This window comes from Aspergillus pseudoviridinutans, assembly GCF_018340605.1.
Source record: "Aspergillus pseudoviridinutans IFM 55266 DNA, scaffold_3, whole genome shotgun sequence".
NCBI classification, from domain to species: Eukaryota; Fungi; Ascomycota; class Eurotiomycetes; order Eurotiales; family Aspergillaceae; genus Aspergillus; species Aspergillus pseudoviridinutans.
In genome coordinates this window covers 1,732,467-1,750,236 of record NW_025091283.1, presented here as the reverse complement: position 1 = coordinate 1,750,236, position 17,770 = coordinate 1,732,467, and the positions used below count along the sequence as shown (strand labels likewise).

The window sequence follows — 17,770 nt, the reverse complement described above, 5'->3', positions numbered from 1 at the left end:
ATGGCTTTCCTGTCCTCTGGCATTACTTTGAACTCATCGAATCTTCCAGCTGGCAGAATCCTGCTCTGCAACTTAATCAACTGGAAGCTAGTCCTGCTCGTCACTCACTGATAAATCCAGATATTTCACTTGCACAGAGGTCTCCTAATGTTGCAGACAGTCTCCATTACGTCAAGGGCGCTTCTTTTCTTCGTTGAGCAATACGCTTACGTTCCTTCTACTTCTCTCGAGTCTAGAGTTTAGCCAAATTTTGGAATGTCTCCTAGGCTTATCCAGTGGTCAAAATAATTCTATATGGTCAACTTGCCCATGCGTCAGTGAGATGACCCAAAAAATAGTAGTTTTGTAAGACCATCCTAGATGAGCTGACTACATGTGCCCCTCACCACTGGCTCCCTTTAGCATTGCACAATTCGTTGCTTTCAATCAACAGTAATAAACTCCGTATACTGGCGTCAAATTGGTGCGATTAGACCTGTTTATCCCACTCATTCTGATTGGCCCTGAAAATCCCTCGTTTCATCCTGCACCTTGTGAACGGCCATCATTTCAATGTGCTTACAGCTTGATGATGCGCCAAGGAGACAGCATGTCTTTGATAGCTGCCAGACGTTGGAAAGTGAAAGCTGCACTGATTGCAGCATGGCCTGGGTCCATCTTGCCAGAGCTTGACGATTGCTTAATGCTCGAGGGTTTAAGCGGGAACTGACTCTTGTACGAGCCGTCTATTTGGGTCGGTTGTTTCAGCTTAGGAGCATTACAATGATGTGCAAAATTCTGCTTACCACTTCGTGCAATTATACTGTTTAATCGAGTATCTCTCACTCCTTTCAATCTTCGTAGCTGCTGTGTGCTGATCCCACGCGGCCAAGATCTTCGCAGCGCAACCAAAACGAGAGACATGCATGATCGAAATGACTGGAGGAGATGATGACGGATATCCTAGGTTAACTTTTTACACAGATCGCTCATGATCAGATCACGAAGACATGTACACGAGAATATGGGCTCCTTGGGCGTTGTTGATCAAAGCTCTCTTTGACTTCAAGAACAGCCGGAGGAAAAGGGCTTCAATTAGTACTGAGATCCATTGGCTGATATCTTCACTTCTGATGCAAGTTTAGGAGCTAATTTTCGCGGGGAAATCATTAATCTGTCGGATCTTGTTTGACTAGATAAATAGGAGCTACCTTAGCTTTCTACTCCGTGGCTTACCCATGCATTAAAGGAAAAAAGGCCTCCGGGGATAATGTTTCCAAATCTCCTTGCGAATGGGACAGCTGTTCATTCACTCAACCATACTCCATCCAGTTGTCAACTAGACTGATGCCTCCCATTTATTTAGGTTGACCCTAGTCTCATAAGCAAACAGGATTGACAGTATAGCAGCGGAGGCCGCGGAGACCGCAGAGACTATGCAGTAGCAAAGCATTTGAGAGAAACGATCACAGCAGAGGCATGAAGGTCCTATGGGAATCATCTGATGTGTAGCTGCTTTGTGCGGGAAAGAGAGCAGGGCGATCAATTCATTGGTTTAACAGTTCCTGCTGGGAATGGTGACTGTATCACTCCTTGGACTGGCGGGTTGGTCCTCCACTATGAGTCGATCATTGAACTCCATACAATGGGAAACAATTTGATATCCATCAGTAAGAATGGAAATTAAATTTCTTTGCAGTTTCAACCCCTCATGTGTCTTGAATTTTGCAGAGAATTTGACCTCTCAGGTGATCTTAGTGGAGAAGAGAAAGCTTTTGAGTGTCCAAGAGGGGCAGAACTACCCGCCACAGCTTGCTAGCTGGTGATGCTAAATGACACTTGAGAGCATCTAATGATCAGATTGTCCTAGAGCAGAACCACTCAAGCCACCAGATCCTGTTACTGATGTGCGGGGGGCAATTAACAATACTATTAAAATATGTTCAGAGCACATACAGTGTGCATGAGCAGGGAGAATGCACAGCCTCAATTTTGTTGCCTGCTATTGCCTGTTTCTGGTAAATACAACGTCACCTCGGAGCATTATTATTATTATTGCACGAGTTCAAGCGATAATCAGCATTCTGGTACCAAGCAGGACTGATTGAGAATGGGGACTAGCGTCATCCTACTGACTTTCCAAAAGGGAAGGAAAAGCATGCTCGATGAGGTTTACTATACTTGGTACCATTTTGCTATTGATATAGAGATAGGCTAAGATGGTGTAGTTTCACACTTGTGTCATTCAGTCCACCTATTATTATTGCTATTACACTAATTAGACTATATTCTAGCAGACCATTTTTCAAGAGGCATTTGAAAAATAGTCATATCCCTTATTTGAAGGTATAGATAATCAATCCTGGCCCATTAACATTCATGGCTGCGGTAGCACGCCAATTCAGATTATATTGTTTTTGATGGTGAGGCGGGGTCTTGTGAAAATAGCATATTGTCAGGTATTGGTAATCATGGACTTTTCTGCGCCACTTTCCGTATGTGGCTTAATAATACTACCTACCTGGCAGGGAATACAGATACAGACTGCCCTCCGGCTCCGAATCGCTCTGTATATTTCCATGCCATTCGCTGTCTAGATAGTCATATATGTCATCTGCTAAGTTTTGATTGAACACAGATGACTAAATCAGGACACGCATTTGATAATGGTTTGGTATCTGCCGCCATCAATAACAGCTATAGCTTTCAGATTCCTTCGTTCCGAGGTAAGAAGGTCATCTCATGTATGCGTAGCTAAGGTACAGTATTGTTCGGTATCACATTTGCGGATACAGAATCATCACAATTACACTTGTCTAAGGTACGACAGGCATGCAAACCTAGCTAGGTAGGTACCTAGCCTTTAAGCACTGCGAAATGCAACCAGAGGCAGCGGAATCTGGATCTGCACTCAATACAGTAAGGTAGGTACTCGCGTACTGTCCAGTATATTAGGTAGGTTAGGTTAGTTAGGTAAGTGTACCTGCTGCTCCGTAATTTTGCTCTGTGTGCTTCGTAAAGGGAATCATTTTCACCTGGATATCCAATGCTTACAGATGTTGGTGATTTGCCTCATATCTCATTCAAGTCTAACTGCAGGTAGTACAGCGCGTAGAAAATGACCTTTGACCCATTTAAATTCCATAGACATAAAAATGAAGATAGAGGTCAATCGAATCATAAAAGGAGGATTTTCAAGCGAAATTGGTACTGGCTGTTTCCTGCTGGAAGACTTACATGACCTTGTAGGAACCGCACCCACCCAACTGTCTCCCTCTTACTGCGACGTTAGCACCGCCTACCACTGCTGCTGCACTATTTCAACCTCTCCTCCCCGTAGGCAACGCCGTTCCACTTTCCCCCGTGTAATTTTGCTACACCGTCTTCTTCTCCTTTCATATTGCAAGACAAAACACTCAAATATATCTACAGAGTCTCTTATATATATATATATATATAATTTTTTTATTCCTTTTTTTTTTTTTTTACAGTCTCTGTCTTCTTTTCCCTTTTTTCCATTCCTTCCTCTTTTCGTTTACCTCCCTGTTTTTGGAGGTTCTTTGGTCGAACTCGCCCGGCCTCCACTACGAAAGTCACTTTCGTCACATTTCCGTTTTTTACACTTTCTCGGTAGACCGTCGCCTCAGGCCACCCCAGGCCACCGCACTTTTTTCTCCCTCTCGCGCCCCCTTCTCCTCCCTCCTTCTCTTTTCTATCTACCTACTTTCAAATCTCATATCTTCCAAAGTTTTGAACTTTGGCATCTTCAGCTTCGTGCTGTAGGCGCTTGTCCTCCCACTCGCAGCGGGGGCGACTTTTGTTCCTATTGTCCTCCGTTCGCACATAGCCACTCCCTTCACTGCACATGACTCCGCAATCTGTTTCACCTGTACCTTCCGCAGTCTCATCCGCCGCAGCATCACAAATTTCGAATGACCCTCGAGATGGAGAGTCTCAGGTAACACGAGCTCTAGCGGGCATGAATCTGTCCGCCGCGAATGGGGATGTACTCCCCGTACATCCCCAGCCCGTAAAGGCCACAACTACAAGATCTACCATGGCAAATCGCCTCACCCGCATGTTCTCAAATACTGGAAAGACGACCCCAAAAGAACCCAAAGAAAGCAGAGAACCAGACTCGGCTCGAGACTCCTCAGATAGCAGTGCGGAAAGCATAAAGGCTCCTACAAATGGCAGTGCAGCGCCATCTAGACCTACATCAAGACCTTCATCTCGAGCACCGTCGCGACAGACGTCGACGAAAGGTGACAACGAAAAAGAAAAGAAGGCGAAGCCTGCAAATGGAAAGGACCAACGGGAAGGTTCTATCGTCCACAAGCGTTTTGAAATGTTTCCAGATGGCACACACTGTCATCACCTCAAGAGTGCAAGACGCCAGGAGAAGCTGACCGATCTTCTGCGAGACATGCTGGGTGGTGGTAGCAGAAAAAAGGACGACCACGTGGATGACCAGCAACTGTCACTAATGTCTACTTGGATCGACCAATTCAAGACTGAGCGTGACAAAATGGCCGCCGACAAGAAGGGAGGCCCCAACGCCACGGCCTCTCTCGTTGATAAATATGGCAAATGCCAAGAGATTGTTGGACGTGGTGCCTTTGGCATTGTCCGGATTTCTCACAAAGTGGACCCCAAGGACTCCAGAGTTGAGCAGCTGTATGCTGTCAAAGAATTCCGCCGTCGCCCGCAGGAGACCGCCAAGAAATACCAGAAACGGTTGACCTCTGAATTCTGCATTTCCTCGTCCCTCCGCCACCCTAACGTTATTCACACACTCGATCTGTTACAGGACGCCAAAGGCGACTATTGTGAGGTCATGGAATACTGTGCCGGCGGAGACCTCTACACGCTCGTGTTGGCCGCTGGCAAACTGGAAGTTGCCGAGGCCGATTGTTTCTTCAAACAGCTCATGCGAGGTGTAGAATACATGCATGAAATGGGCGTCGCTCATCGTGACCTCAAACCGGAGAATCTTCTCCTGACCACTCACGGTGCACTCAAGATTACAGACTTTGGGAATGGTGAGTGTTTCCGTATGGCGTGGGAGAAGGAAGCACACATGACTGCGGGTCTCTGCGGCTCTGCTCCATACATTGCGCCTGAGGAATATGTGGAGAAGGAATTCGATCCAAGGGCTGTTGATGTCTGGGCGACAGGTGTCATCTACATGGCTATGAGGACAGGAAGGCATCTGTGGAGAGTTGCCCGCAAGGATGAGGATGAGTTTTACCAGCGTTATCTGGAAGGTCGCAAGCATGAGGATGGTTATGCTCCCATTGAAACTCTGCATAGGGTAAGAGCTCATCGAGGTTACTTCAAAGGGTCACCAGCGCTTACATTTTCTCAGGCCCGTTGTCGCAATGTGATCTATTCCATCCTTGACCCCAACCCTTCTCGCCGTATCAACGCCTCGCAGGTCCTCAAATCTGAGTGGGTCCGCGAGATCAAGCTGTGTAAGGCCGGCGAGGAAGGGTTCTGATGAATAGCTGGCGTGTTATCTGATCCGTGCGGGTCAAATGGCGGATTTTCGCACATCTGGGGAGGTATTGTCTCAGCCATCTTATGTGGTATTTGCCTGGCTTGTCCTCCCTTCGCAAATGTGCCTCTCAATTGCCTCCTGTGTCCATATGAAAAACAGGGCGGTTCATGTTTTACCCGTTCCAGGCGGTTGTCCTCCTTTGACTAGATCTGTAGAAGGAGGTATCTTTGTTTTCCTTACCGGCGCATATATTTGTGTTGCTCTTTTCCTTGCTACTAGCTTATGGGCTTAGTTTCATCGTCATGAATTGATGCCATTGCAACGAAGAGTCATGACCATTTGAGCTTATCGCCATTTCTTACTTCGATACTCTCTCTTCCTTTCCACTGATGGGCTCTGATACCGGCTCTACAAAGTTTAATGACTTCCTCATGTCGACTGCCTCTTGATTCGGCTGACGAAGCATTCTACAGGCTGACTTATCTCTTGCTCTTCTTTCCTTCTTTCGACCCTTGCACATTTTCTATTTCCTCTCCCGCGCCTTTCGTATCTCTCTTTTTTCCGGGGCATTATGACTGGGAATCTTTACGGGTTTTTGCATGAACTCAGCGGGTGTTACTCGTGCATTGATTTTACCTTTGTCTTACCGAGCCGCGGTTTGGCTCTTTCAAATTATCCATTTGCTATTTTTCAACAGATCTGTATTCCTATAATGAGGTATACTTGGAGGCGGGCTGGTTAGTTAGGGCTTGTATATACTCAGCCAGTTATGTACACTATGTCATCGTGGCCTCTATTTTTCATAGAATGAAACGTGCAAAGCACTCGTCATGCAAATGAGAAATAGACAATTGTCCTTTTTCATGCCTCAACCCATACTCATTTTCTGTTGATTTGTGCTCAACCATACGACATGGCATCATGCCATTTTGGAAGGCATATTTAGACGGTAAACATGCAGCGGTATCTGCACAACATCCTCTCCCTGTTCATTTTTATCCCAGTGTTGAAATATGGGGTCTTTACTTTGGAAACAAATGGCCTTGTCGCTTGCTGATTTCGGCGGTCGTTCGTCGCTGGGATCATCAGGACATTGCATACTTTGGTTCTCTTTGACCACCTAGGATTTCTTGAATCTAGAATGGCTTTTGCGACGTCCCAAGCGGCATTGTCTCAAGACCAAGATAGTGAGGTGGTTGACCCTTAATTTACTCTGAGAACATGGTGCCCTTCCGGTTGTGGTCTGTAATGCCATCTCAGGAAACGCAACCGACAGTCCAGACTTTGCTGACTAGGTTGTCTTCGTTTTCCTACGTCGTGGTCTTACCAGCAGGAAATTATTCAATAGACCTAGAAACTGTAAATACTCAAATATCAAGTGCCTAATGTGACAAGCTCTGAGAGTTCGGATGAGCAATCTACACAGGATCATGGTTTCCTACACCCAATTCGGGTTCGTTCTGCATGTGCCATGGTACGGAGAAAGCAAAGATGGGTGGTACAGAATCTGTCGTGGAGTCATGAAACGGTCTCCAACAGATTGTGCCGTGCTAGTTGATAACTCTCATCAAGCTCATCCAGCAAGTCCACCGGGCTTTGAGTAGGAAAATGGCATCGCATAATCTTTGCCCATCATGCACTGGCCCATATTGAGTCTGATCTTCCGGTTGACATCATCTTCAAACCATTGATTGTGAGGCCTCTGATGAACATGACGTAAACATGGGAAATTCGTCCAGTACCTTACTGTTCCATACCGTCGGATCCGTTACCGATAGAAACCGCCATGAAGTAATGTACCACAACAGCTGTGGCTAACTCGACTATCACCTCTGTAAGAAAACAGGCATCCGTATTTCGTCAGGTAACACTAATACCCACAGCCACACACAGCCACCTGGAAGCGTCCCGAAGCCATCATCATCGTCCCGCATTTGGGCATCTTATCCAGGTTCAGCCCTGCGACGATCGTCCTTCGCTGCTGCTCCGGTAAACACTCTGCAAAATCGTAATATTGACACTCGAACCTCTTAGTATTTTTCGTTCTGGCTTCAACAAACACTCCTTGTGAATACTATTTGTCTCCTCTATTCCTTACTCCTTACTCGATTCTCTACTCTCGCTCGCTTCCTGCTCGCCGTTTCTGCCTACACCGCAATCATGTCTTGGGCAGGTTCGCGATTCCATTTCTCTTCGAGTGGTCTTGCTCAACATACACTGACATTTGCGTTGCTGTGTAGGGTTCAAGAAAAATGTCAACCGTGCGACAACGCAGGTGATGATGAAAACAGGTACGATTCCTCGCAACTGTGCGAAACAGGCTGCAAAGCTTCCGCAGAGAACAAAGCGCCGGGGTAAATCACATGGACTAACGTCTGGCCTTCAATCCTTACAGGACATGTCGAGAGAACGAATGACCGGGACTATGAAATCGAGGAGCGGTACGAGCTGGTTTGGATATGCGTGTTTGGATCAGCTACTGATCAACATCTTGTTTGCCAGACGATATCGGACCATGGAGGCTGCGGCAAATCGACTGCAGAAGGAAGCGAAGGGATATCTGGATTCGTTACGAGGTGGGTCAATTATTCGAAACACTACCGTTCATATGGCGGGGCATTGTGCTGACCGAGCCACGCTCGCTAGCAATGACGGCTTCTCAAATGCGAATTGCGGAGACGATTGATGCATTTTACGGCGAGGCGGGTACTCGGGATGGTGTGAGCAGAAGCTACAAGCAAGCTGTGGAGGACTTGGATGCCGAGACGATCAAAGCATTGGACGGGCCCTATAGGTACGACTGTGGATGATCATACTTGCTGCAGACAATTACTGACGATAGTTGATTCGCTTGAACAGAACAACCGTACTGGATCCCATTTCGCGCTTCTGTGCGTACTTTCCGGATATCAACGAGTGCATTAAGAAGCGGAACCACAAATTGCTGGACTACGACGCTATGAGAGCGAAAGTGAAGAAGTTGGTCGAGAAGCCAGACAAGGATGCCACCAAGCTGCCCCGCGCGGAGAAGGAGACCGAGATGGCCAAGCAAGCGTACGAGCAGCTTAACGAGCAGCTGTTCACAGAACTTCCACAACTCATCGATCTACGGGTGCCGTACTTGGACCCCAGTTTCGAAGCCTTGGTCAAGATTCAACTACGTTTTTGCGCCGAAGCGTATTCGCGCATGGCTCAGGTGCAGCAATATCTCGACGCCGAGACAAGAGACCAATACGCCCGCGGCGACTTGGATAACAGGGTAGAAGAAGTTCTGCAAGAGATCCGGGACCTGAGTATAGCGGGAACCGTATGATACGTTATATCAGCGGTCCGTCTTTGTCTTTCCTCTTCATACTCGCTGCCATTTTTGCGCTTTGCAGGCCTGTTCGCACCTGCGTCTCTATTTTCATGGATATTCTTACTCTTCTATCCCACCTGCTGGGCTATGCAAAATTAGTATAAACTATATTTACCAGTCAATCCCGTGCGATGGTATTCTGTGTTTGCTCCGGTTGATTGGCTCTATTTTCAGAATTGTGAATTTGTTAGTCAAGGCTCTCCACAATGGGAACGCCCTGGAATCGAATGCGATTCTCGAACGGGCAAGGTGCGCACAAGATGGGTATCTGTCTAGGAATCGTAATATCGTACTGCACAGAGGGGGGACTCCGCCATGCATATTTCTGAGTTGATGAAAACATCAGTCATCGTTAGATTCTCGATAGAGCTCATCTGCCAGAATGTCCAAGACTGAGGCCGCAGCTGCACGGACTGCAGCCAGTTCGGAGGCGTTCATTTCAGTCAGGACATAGTCCGCAACATCATTTCGGGTTCGCGTCGAAGGACGGCCAATGCCCACGCCTACACGTAGAATGGACAGACCAGCATTTGCTCCTTGCGCCGCCTGTCCTGTCCGCGGTGGATACAGACCCTTGCCGCGCAGACTCTCCATGACACTGATCAGACCACGATGACCGCGCAGACTTGCTTTCTCAGGCCCGCCCCTTTTCACCCTCACCTTGCCCAACGGTGCTTCGAGTTCATCATGCAAGATTACCAACGTCGGTCGGAGACTCTTCAGCGAGCGGGGGTCAACGCCCCGAAGTTGCCATTCGGCATTGGCTGCAGACGCATCGCCGAAGTGTACCGGCAAAGCGACGGCCCCTTGGCGGACTACTCGCCCTAATACCTCGGATTCTGTTGTGGATAACCAGCTACTGAGCTGTCGGACCAACTTTGGCCCGGATTCATTCATGTACGACGGGCTGTACCATGTTTTGTAGAAGATGGGACCGGCTGATGGCTGTCTGGAGGATACCAGAGGGACTCGTGTGGGGAGGAGGGGAACAAGTGCATCGAGGAGGATATGCCCGGCGCTGTGCCGCGTTTGACGGTACGGACGCATATTGCCTAGTGAGGCGATGAACAGGAACCGGCGCGGGGTTTTGAGAACTGGGCCTTCGGCTGCCATTGCGAAGCTGGAGAGACGGGTTCATGCGATAATGGTAGTGGTGTGGTGTGGCTATTGGCGTTTGTGAAGGCTTCAGAATATTGATTTTGCAGGTTCGCAGGAAGATGCTAAGTTCTGTAGGCTTTCTTCCAGAAGATCAGGTGGGGAGCAATAATTGAAGGATGATTTTTGTAAATATATAGCTCAAAAGAGGACCAAATCAGGTAGCTCAATGAGGGAACCAGGAGCTCAAATGCGTATGTTCTTTACAGGTTATTGGACATGAAAGAAGATTTTCCTGTGGAGCGGGAGATCGCCATTATGACTGTGGGGTCCTCAAAATAGAGAGATACACCCGTGGAAGGATTTTGAATTCATGAACGTCTCACGGTTGGTGTCGATAGTCATAGAAAAGATCAATGGATCCTATTCTTCGTCAAGGAAACATTGTTCAGGCGACTGTTTGACTCGGTCGACCTACGGTGGTTGACTCAAATCGCTCTCGAATTCCCACATGCGGATTACTGATTGTAGTGTGTGTGTATCTGAGCTCTTTATGTATAGATTAGTCGCGTATACGCGCATTCGAGAGTAGGTGAGATGCCACCTTTGGCCGAAAAGCCGCTTTGACAGAATAATGGTTCGCCAGTACATTATCTGAAGAGAGGGTACAGGCATCTGGACAATCAAGAAGGGACTATACGCGCACATGAAAAAGGCCATCCAAAACCCATTTTTGAGAGCTGAACTCCATGCAAACCCAATAATGCAACCAGACACGTAACAAAGGTATAAAACCGAATGAGAGCATGCTACAGCTGGAACTTGGTACGCTGTTTCTCCATGCCTCCCTTCCACTCCCACTCCTGTCCGCTAGCACGTTGGATTCCCTTGTCAACTCGCCGCAGCTTGAAGTTGATCGCAGGGCCAAGCTCTTGGAGACCGGCGCGAATGCCTTCCACGCCCTTAATCTCCTTGCCGTCTGTGCCAACGACACTCTTCTCGGTCTCGCGCTTCTCGCGGAACACATAACGATGACGCCGGAGAAATAGATAGTCTCTTTGGTTGTGAATCGTGACGACTTGACGTCCTTCCAGGTCCGGTTGTGGTGGGAACATAGTCCGAAAGAGATGGGCTGTAAGGAGACCCAGAGGAGTACGGAAGTTGTTGAGGATCAGTTCCGGCCAGTGCTCGGTGGCATTTCCATGTCCCGGAAGCTTTTTGCCTTCTATCCATCTGCTGATAGTGAAATGAAAAGTGGGTCCGTGAGGTAGGTGGACAATCGTCAGACCGGAGGGTCGTTTCTGATCCTCCTGGAGAACCACGACGGCGGTATAGTTCCGATTCGATGCGAAGGAAGCAATTTCTCGGATGGAGAACTTGTGGGAGTAGCGATGGGCTGTACGACGGATATAAACGCTGTTAGGAAACAGATTGGTAAGGGATTTGGCCTCGTCATGGAGGGTAGAGTTGAGCGAGGTGGTGATGAGGATCTTGGGTGTCGGAGGAGGCTCTGAAGTAAACAATGTCGGAAATTTAGCGGCGAGAGCCTCTGGCGCTAGGTTGAGGTTCGCACTCCGAGTCGACTGGCTCGGACTGGTTGCTCGTTCTGTAGCAGATGGAAGGGAGGACTTTTTACGTCCCCGAGTATCAGCCTTCTTAGCCTTCCCATCTCCGCCTTCTTCGTCGCCGTCCTCTTCCTCGTCGCTGGTGGCTAGCATACTGTCGACATCATCCTCGGATTCATCCGACCCCGACTCACTATCTTCCAATGGTCGATTAAGTTCGTCCTCCTCCTCTTTCTTCTGTCGCTTTATGCGCTCGACATCAACACTGACGCCCAGCGCATCTTCAACGTCACTATCGGCCTCATCCCAGACACGTTTCCGATCCAGAGTCAGCGGAATATTCCGTTTGAGACGCTCCTCTTTCAATTTCGGGTTTTTGGCTTCTTCCTTTTTTCTTCCAAAACGTTCTGCTCGTCGCTCAGAGTCCTTGGCCCGCTTGCGCTTGACATGAAGCATTTGACGCCTTAATTTGTTCGCGGGCTTAAAATCCAGAGCAGCGCTCGGGGGAGGCTTCGATTGCGACTTTTTGGAACCCATCTTGAACCCGAAATGAGAAACAGCCCAACCTCGTAGATGTTGCTATGCCAGTTCCGATGCGGAAGAGAAGCAAATAATCAGAATAATTTTGACGGACAAATGTTTCGCCGGCGGACTTTCGACCAAATAGCCCAAAATTGCCTATTGCGGCAACGTGATTCGACCCTTGGAAACCGAGAAAAAATAAGAAGAAAATCAAGGGAAAAAAGGAGAAATTCGATTCTTCTGACTCACATTCGTTTCATTTCTGTTTACCCTTTCCCCCTGTCTTTCATTACTGTCGGTTCCTCAGGTTCGTTGGTTCTGGGGGTCGACTCACGTGGTGGATGACTCAATTGCCCTTTCTTCGACTCTTTCTTCCCCGCCAAATTACTCTCTGTAGCCCCGCCAGAAACTTTTTCCACACCACCGCCGCGCTCAAGGCTGTCCAGGCTTCCAAGAAGAATCAGCTCACGATGGCGACGGTAAACACAAAGACCGGCAAGGTCGTTGACCGCGCGGTCTTGGACTCAATGCTCCGGCGCCGGCTTTTCTACACCCCCTCTTTCGAGATMTACGGTGGTGTTTCCGGTCTTTACGACTACGGTCCCCCCGGTACCGCCCTGCTGAACAACATTGTTGACCTGTGGCGCAAGCATTTCGTGCTGGAGGAAGACATGCTGGAAGTGGACTGCACCATGCTCACTCCGCATGAGATTCTGAAGACCAGCGGACACGTCGACAAGTTCGCCGATTGGATGTGCAAGGACCCCAAGACTGGAGAAATCTTCCGTGCGGATCACTTGGTAGAGGAAGTTCTCGAGGCTCGCTTGAAGGGCGACAAAGAGGCGCGTGGTCAAAAGGTGGTCGTGGACGAGGAAAAGGAAGCAAAGAAGAAGAAGAAGGCAAAGGACGCAAAGGCCGTCAAGCTTGATGATGCCCTCGTCAAGGAATACGAGGAGATTCTGGCGCAGATTGACAACTTTGATGGTCCTCAATTGGAAGAGATCATCGCCAAACACGACATCAGAAACCCGACGACCGATGGCAACCTCCTTCCTCCCGTCGCTTTCAACCTCATGTTCCAGACCTCAATTGGCCCTAGCAGCAACATGCCGGGTTACCTGCGGCCTGAAACCGCTCAGGGTCAGTTCCTGAACTTCCAGAAGCTGCTGGAGTTCAATCAACAATCCATGCCTTTCGCATCCGCCTCCATCGGCAAGTCTTTCCGTAACGAGATTTCGCCTCGCGCGGGTCTGTTGCGCGTGCGTGAGTTCCTCATGGCCGAGATTGAACATTACGTGGACCCCGAGGGTGGCAAAAAGCATCGCCGCTTCGAGGAAGTTAAAGATATTGAAATGTCTTTCCTCAACCGTAACGTTCAGCTCTCTGGAAGCACGAAGACTGAGAAGATGACCATCGGTAAGGCGGTTGAGACCGGCATGGTCGACAATGAGACACTTGGATACTTCATTGCCCGTATCCAGCTGTTCCTTCTCAAGCTCGGCGTGGACCCGAACAAGCTCCGCTTCCGTCAGCACATGGCTAACGAGATGGCTCACTACGCCGCTGATTGCTGGGATGCGGAATTGCTGACCAGCTACGGATGGATTGAATGTGTTGGCTGCGCTGATCGGAGTGCCTACGACTTGACAGTGCACAAGAACAAGACCGGTGCACCTCTTGTAGTCCGCGAGCCCCGGGCCGAGCCTTTGAAGGTCGAGGAGTGGCAGGTTGATTTGGACAAGAAGAAGTTCGGACCTCGTTTCAAGAAGGATGGCAAGGCCGTCGCGGCTGCCGTCGAGTCCCTCTCTCAGGAGCTCCGTGAGAAGTTGGCCATCGATCTGGAGAAGAATGGCAAGATCGAGGTGGATGTGGACGGTGTTGGCTCTGGTAAGGTGGAGCTCGACCAGGACATTGTCAAGATCGAGAAGCGCACCCGCGTGGAGAACGTTCGCGAGTACACACCCAATGTTATTGAGCCTTCGTTTGGCATTGGTAGGATCCTGTACAGCATGATTGAGCATGTTTACTGGGCTCGTGAAGAAGATGAAGCCCGCGGTGTACGTATCGCGACACCCTGGAAGTGCGTTTGACACTATGCTAATCTTGCATCTAGGTTCTCTCCTTCCCCCCTGTGATCGCTCCCACCAAGGTTCTGATAGTTCCTCTCTCGACGCACGCATCCTTCCGCCCCCTTCTGCAGCAGCTGATGACCAAGTTGCGACGCATGGGGATCTCCAATCGCGTCGACGACTCCTCCGCCAGTATCGGTAAGCGCTACGCGCGTAATGACGAACTGGGCACACCTTTCGGGATCACGGTTGACTTCCAGTCGGTGAAGGACAACACTTTCACTTTGCGTGACCGTGACACAACCAAGCAGGTGCGTGCCAGTGAGTATGAGATTCTGCAGGCGATCAGGTCCCTGGTGGATGGTGAGAAGACATGGGAAGACATTCGCAAGGAACTTCCTGAATTTACTGGCCAGGAGGTTGATTAGACCCCGTGGAGACGTTGTCCATGTAGAGGGGAATTCAACAAGATAACATGATGAATAAATACCAGCATCTCACTTGCAATGTCAATATTCAAGACACTCGATGAGCTTCGTAGTTCAATTAAAAATACTGAGCCCAGGATAGATACTCGTATGGTCGTCTTCGTAGTCCCCTGATATTTTGCCAAGAATCCGGGGCAGAAAGTGAACCAACACCTCGTCATTGCGGCACTCCAGCTGGCCAACTTACACAGAGGGCTCTCTCTCCCCTTCAGTTCACCTCACCTCCATCGCTATTTTCATTTTGCTTCTTCACAGTTCACAGCTGTAGTTGGTGTCTTTTTTACTCACATAGCCGGGCGGCCACTCCGTCCTTTCACTATGGCACCAACTATTCCCTCGGCCAAGTTGACTCTGTCTTGTCCGCTCTTCGCGGCCGATTTTGATCCGCGCAACCATGGCTTTTTGCTCGTTGGAGGCGGTGGAGGTGAAGGACGTAGTGGTGTTGGAAATAAAATCGCAAGTTCTCTCTATACTCCACTGCTAGAGTCATGCGATCCTCACGGACCGTGGCGTTGATTCCTTGAACCCCGAAGCATTGCGCTAACTTTGAGAGCCGGCGTGGAACACAGGCGCTCTTGGACACTTCAAAACGCAGCGAAATCTCGGAGGTAGTCGATATCGAACTCTCGCGCGACGAGGACTCGGTTACTTCACTAGCCGCTGCAAATGCGAGCGATGGGTCGGTCATTGCTCTGGCCGGTATCAACAGCTCCGTGGCCGAGCAGAAGAGAAACAACAATCAACATCTGAGATCCTTCCAGATCGACTATCCCCCGCGAAAAAGAAGATCGGCGAGCACTTCCAGAGAAGAAGCAGAGACACTCAAAGAGAATCCCACTCCAGGAAAGACTACAGCACTAGCGCGCGTGTCATTGTTTCGGACAAAGGAGTCCAGGGAATCCAAGGCCGGCGCCGATACCTATCAGAGGATATTGCGACTATCCCCATGGAAAGATGCAGACGCTCCCCGAGTAGCTGCCATTGCGACGGGGCTGGCTCCTTCGGGGGAAATTGTATTTTTCAAAGTCACTCCCACGCCGACCGAGGCTGATGTCATTGGGAGGATTCGCCTGAACGGCGAGGAGGAAGCTGAGGACGTGGACATTATCGATCTGGAGGACGATGGGAAGTACAAAGTGGCCTACACCAACGGGAATGACGTTTTTATTTGTGAAATATCATCACAGACAAGGTCAAACACCTCTCCAGACGTGCAGTGCGTGTACAGCACACCTCTGCCCGAAAAGGGGCCGAGGTCAAGGCCTAAATTTCGAGCACTGCGCTTCCTCTCCTACACAACGCTGTTGCTCCTTCAGAATGCACCAAACCGAAACGGTTGCGAGCTTTTGATTCTAAATTTGCGTCCTTCGAAAGATAAGCCTTCCGGGTTCATTGTAAGGCGCAAGAAGCTGCGCAAGTCAATCAAGATCGGGCTAGGTCTGGACACTTGCGGTTTAGGAACGAACCCAGACGGCCAACAGCAGACCATTATTGCGGTGTCTGGTAGCGACCAGTCTATCGAAGTCTTGACAGTTGAGTTCAGTCCAAGAAAGGGCCATGGCAAACTCCGGCCGTATACAACCCTACGAGACGTCCACCCGTTCTCGATGACCAAGATCTGTTTTTCAAACTTCATCCCCCCAACGCACCCCGTCACGCCAGAGACCCCTCCTCAATATGTCAAGCTGGCCTCGATCAGTATGGGCAATACGGTTGTCGTGCACACCTTCCCGCTTGCCCCATCGCCGCCCTCCAGCCGCACCCCGCGGTACGTCCTGGTCATGCCCGGCGAATCGGAGGTTTGGACCAACTTCGCCAGCGGCTTTGCGGCCCTGCTCTCCATTATCACCGTCTGTGTCCTCCTCCAGGCCTTCACGGAGATCAGAGGCCTCATGCGCCCGTACCTCGGGGCCTCCGAGTGGCTGCCCCCGGATATCCGCGCGGCCATTGCGCGCCCGTACCACCCCCTACCACCTCACCCACTCCCAACCGCATCCGCGCTCTCTGCCCTCACCGATTCCCCGAAGCAGACTCTCCGAGATATCCTTCATGCCCGTCAAGCCGTCGGCGGTAACGACGCCGATGCAGCCCCGGACGCTGACGCAACAACCCCAGCTAACTCCGTCTTGGTCCGCTGTCTTCCTGAGTCCAACAACATCTACATCGAGAGCTCCGATGCCCACTCCTCCCGCTCGTCCTCGTCATCTCCTGAAGAGGCAGAAGAGCAGCCATCCCGATCCTGGGATGACCTCAACGAGGACGAGCGTTCTGCCTGGAAGCAACGCTTGATCGATGCTGGATACTGGGCTCTCGAAGAAGGGGAGACGATCCTCCAAGGTGTATTGTTCGGCGAATGTTCTGCCTTTCTGGGAAGTCAAGTGCAAGCTAAGCTTCTTTCTTAGTGTGGATGAAGATCAAGGGATTGATGATCGTATTTGGCATGGCGCAAGATCATGAGCTGTGATATCACGTATATTATGAAACGTTCGAGTTTGACACATGACTACTAATGTCTATAGACCATTTGGATGGTTGAATTCTAACGCACACAAATAGCTGTAGAAATCGAGCAGTACCAATTTCAGTCTTGCCTTCACCCTGGAAATTCTCCCACATGTGTCTTGGTGGGATGCGACACTCGTTACTTTGAAACGCATACTACATCCATATATGGACTTCTTACTCCCTGAGAGAACTCGCTTGATATTAACAGAAATTTTCATCATCACTCATGGATCAGAAGCATAGAAACATGCATGTAGTGAAATACACATGCGCAACAAAGAGCATCCGTAGCCAGCGTCTCAAACAACCAATGTGTCCTAATCCCAATTCATTTTTTCTCTTCCCTCATTATTTTGCTCTTCTCTCACACCACTGATCCATCAGCTGGCGGACGAAAGAACGTTTCCCTACGCTGTTTTCCTTTCGTCAACATTGGAAGAGACCAACATTCACGCTGCGTCGTACAAGAGGCTGGCGGCATGGTTAACTGTAAAACTTACTCAAGTTAAGCCAATACAGCGAGATCAACGAGACGACATGCAACCCAACGGAGTAGAAAGGAGGACGGATGGCTTTGAAGACGAATACCAAACGAGAACGCCGAGTAATACGCCAGGCCTGCAATGAAAAAAATGAAGCTCTGCAGCTCGGATATCACACGTTTACTCTGATGAGCAATGCAGGTCGTA

At 49.5% G+C, this 17,770-nt stretch overlaps 6 protein-coding genes across 6 annotated transcripts; 4 read left to right on the top strand and 2 right to left on the bottom strand.

Moving 5' to 3' along the window:
• Positions 1-3,844: 3,844 nt before the first annotated feature.
• Positions 3,845-5,479, top strand: Asppvi_004340 (serine/threonine protein kinase SAT4; the record flags this gene model as incomplete). The annotated part of the gene is made up of 2 exons (XM_043300295.1): positions 3,845-5,293; positions 5,348-5,479. 2 exons carry the CDS (start codon positions 3,845-3,847, stop codon positions 5,477-5,479), a joined length of 1,581 nt encoding a protein of 526 aa, XP_043156230.1.
• Positions 5,480-7,639: 2,160 nt separating this feature from the next.
• On the top strand, positions 7,640-8,792 carry Asppvi_004339 (amphiphysin-like protein RVS161; the record flags this gene model as incomplete). Its single annotated transcript, XM_043300294.1, has 6 exons — positions 7,640-7,652; positions 7,720-7,770; positions 7,875-7,920; positions 7,982-8,055; positions 8,126-8,273; positions 8,339-8,792. 6 exons carry the CDS (start codon positions 7,640-7,642, stop codon positions 8,790-8,792), a joined length of 786 nt encoding a protein of 261 aa, XP_043156229.1.
• Positions 8,793-9,179: 387 nt separating this feature from the next.
• Positions 9,180-9,950, bottom strand: Asppvi_004338 (aminoacyl-tRNA hydrolase; the record flags this gene model as incomplete). Its single annotated transcript, XM_043300293.1, has 1 exon — positions 9,180-9,950. One exon carries the CDS (start codon positions 9,948-9,950, stop codon positions 9,180-9,182), a length of 771 nt encoding a protein of 256 aa, XP_043156228.1.
• A 791-nt stretch (positions 9,951-10,741) lies between these two features.
• Asppvi_004337 (rRNA-binding ribosome biosynthesis protein RPF1) lies at positions 10,742-12,034 on the bottom strand (the record flags this gene model as incomplete). Its single annotated transcript, XM_043300292.1, has 1 exon — positions 10,742-12,034. The coding sequence occupies one exon, from the start codon at positions 12,032-12,034 to the stop codon at positions 10,742-10,744; it is 1,293 nt and encodes a 430-aa protein (XP_043156227.1).
• Positions 12,035-12,360: 326 nt separating this feature from the next.
• Asppvi_004336 (glycine--tRNA ligase) lies at positions 12,361-14,516 on the top strand (the record flags this gene model as incomplete). The annotated part of the gene is made up of 2 exons (XM_043300291.1): positions 12,361-14,076; positions 14,133-14,516. The coding sequence occupies 2 exons, from the start codon at positions 12,361-12,363 to the stop codon at positions 14,514-14,516; spliced, it is 2,100 nt and encodes a 699-aa protein (XP_043156226.1).
• A 378-nt stretch (positions 14,517-14,894) lies between these two features.
• Positions 14,895-16,978, top strand: Asppvi_004335 (uncharacterized protein; the record flags this gene model as incomplete). Its single annotated transcript, XM_043300290.1, has 2 exons — positions 14,895-15,017; positions 15,146-16,978. The coding sequence occupies 2 exons, from the start codon at positions 14,895-14,897 to the stop codon at positions 16,976-16,978; spliced, it is 1,956 nt and encodes a 651-aa protein (XP_043156225.1).
• Between the last annotated feature and the right edge of the window lie 792 nt (positions 16,979-17,770).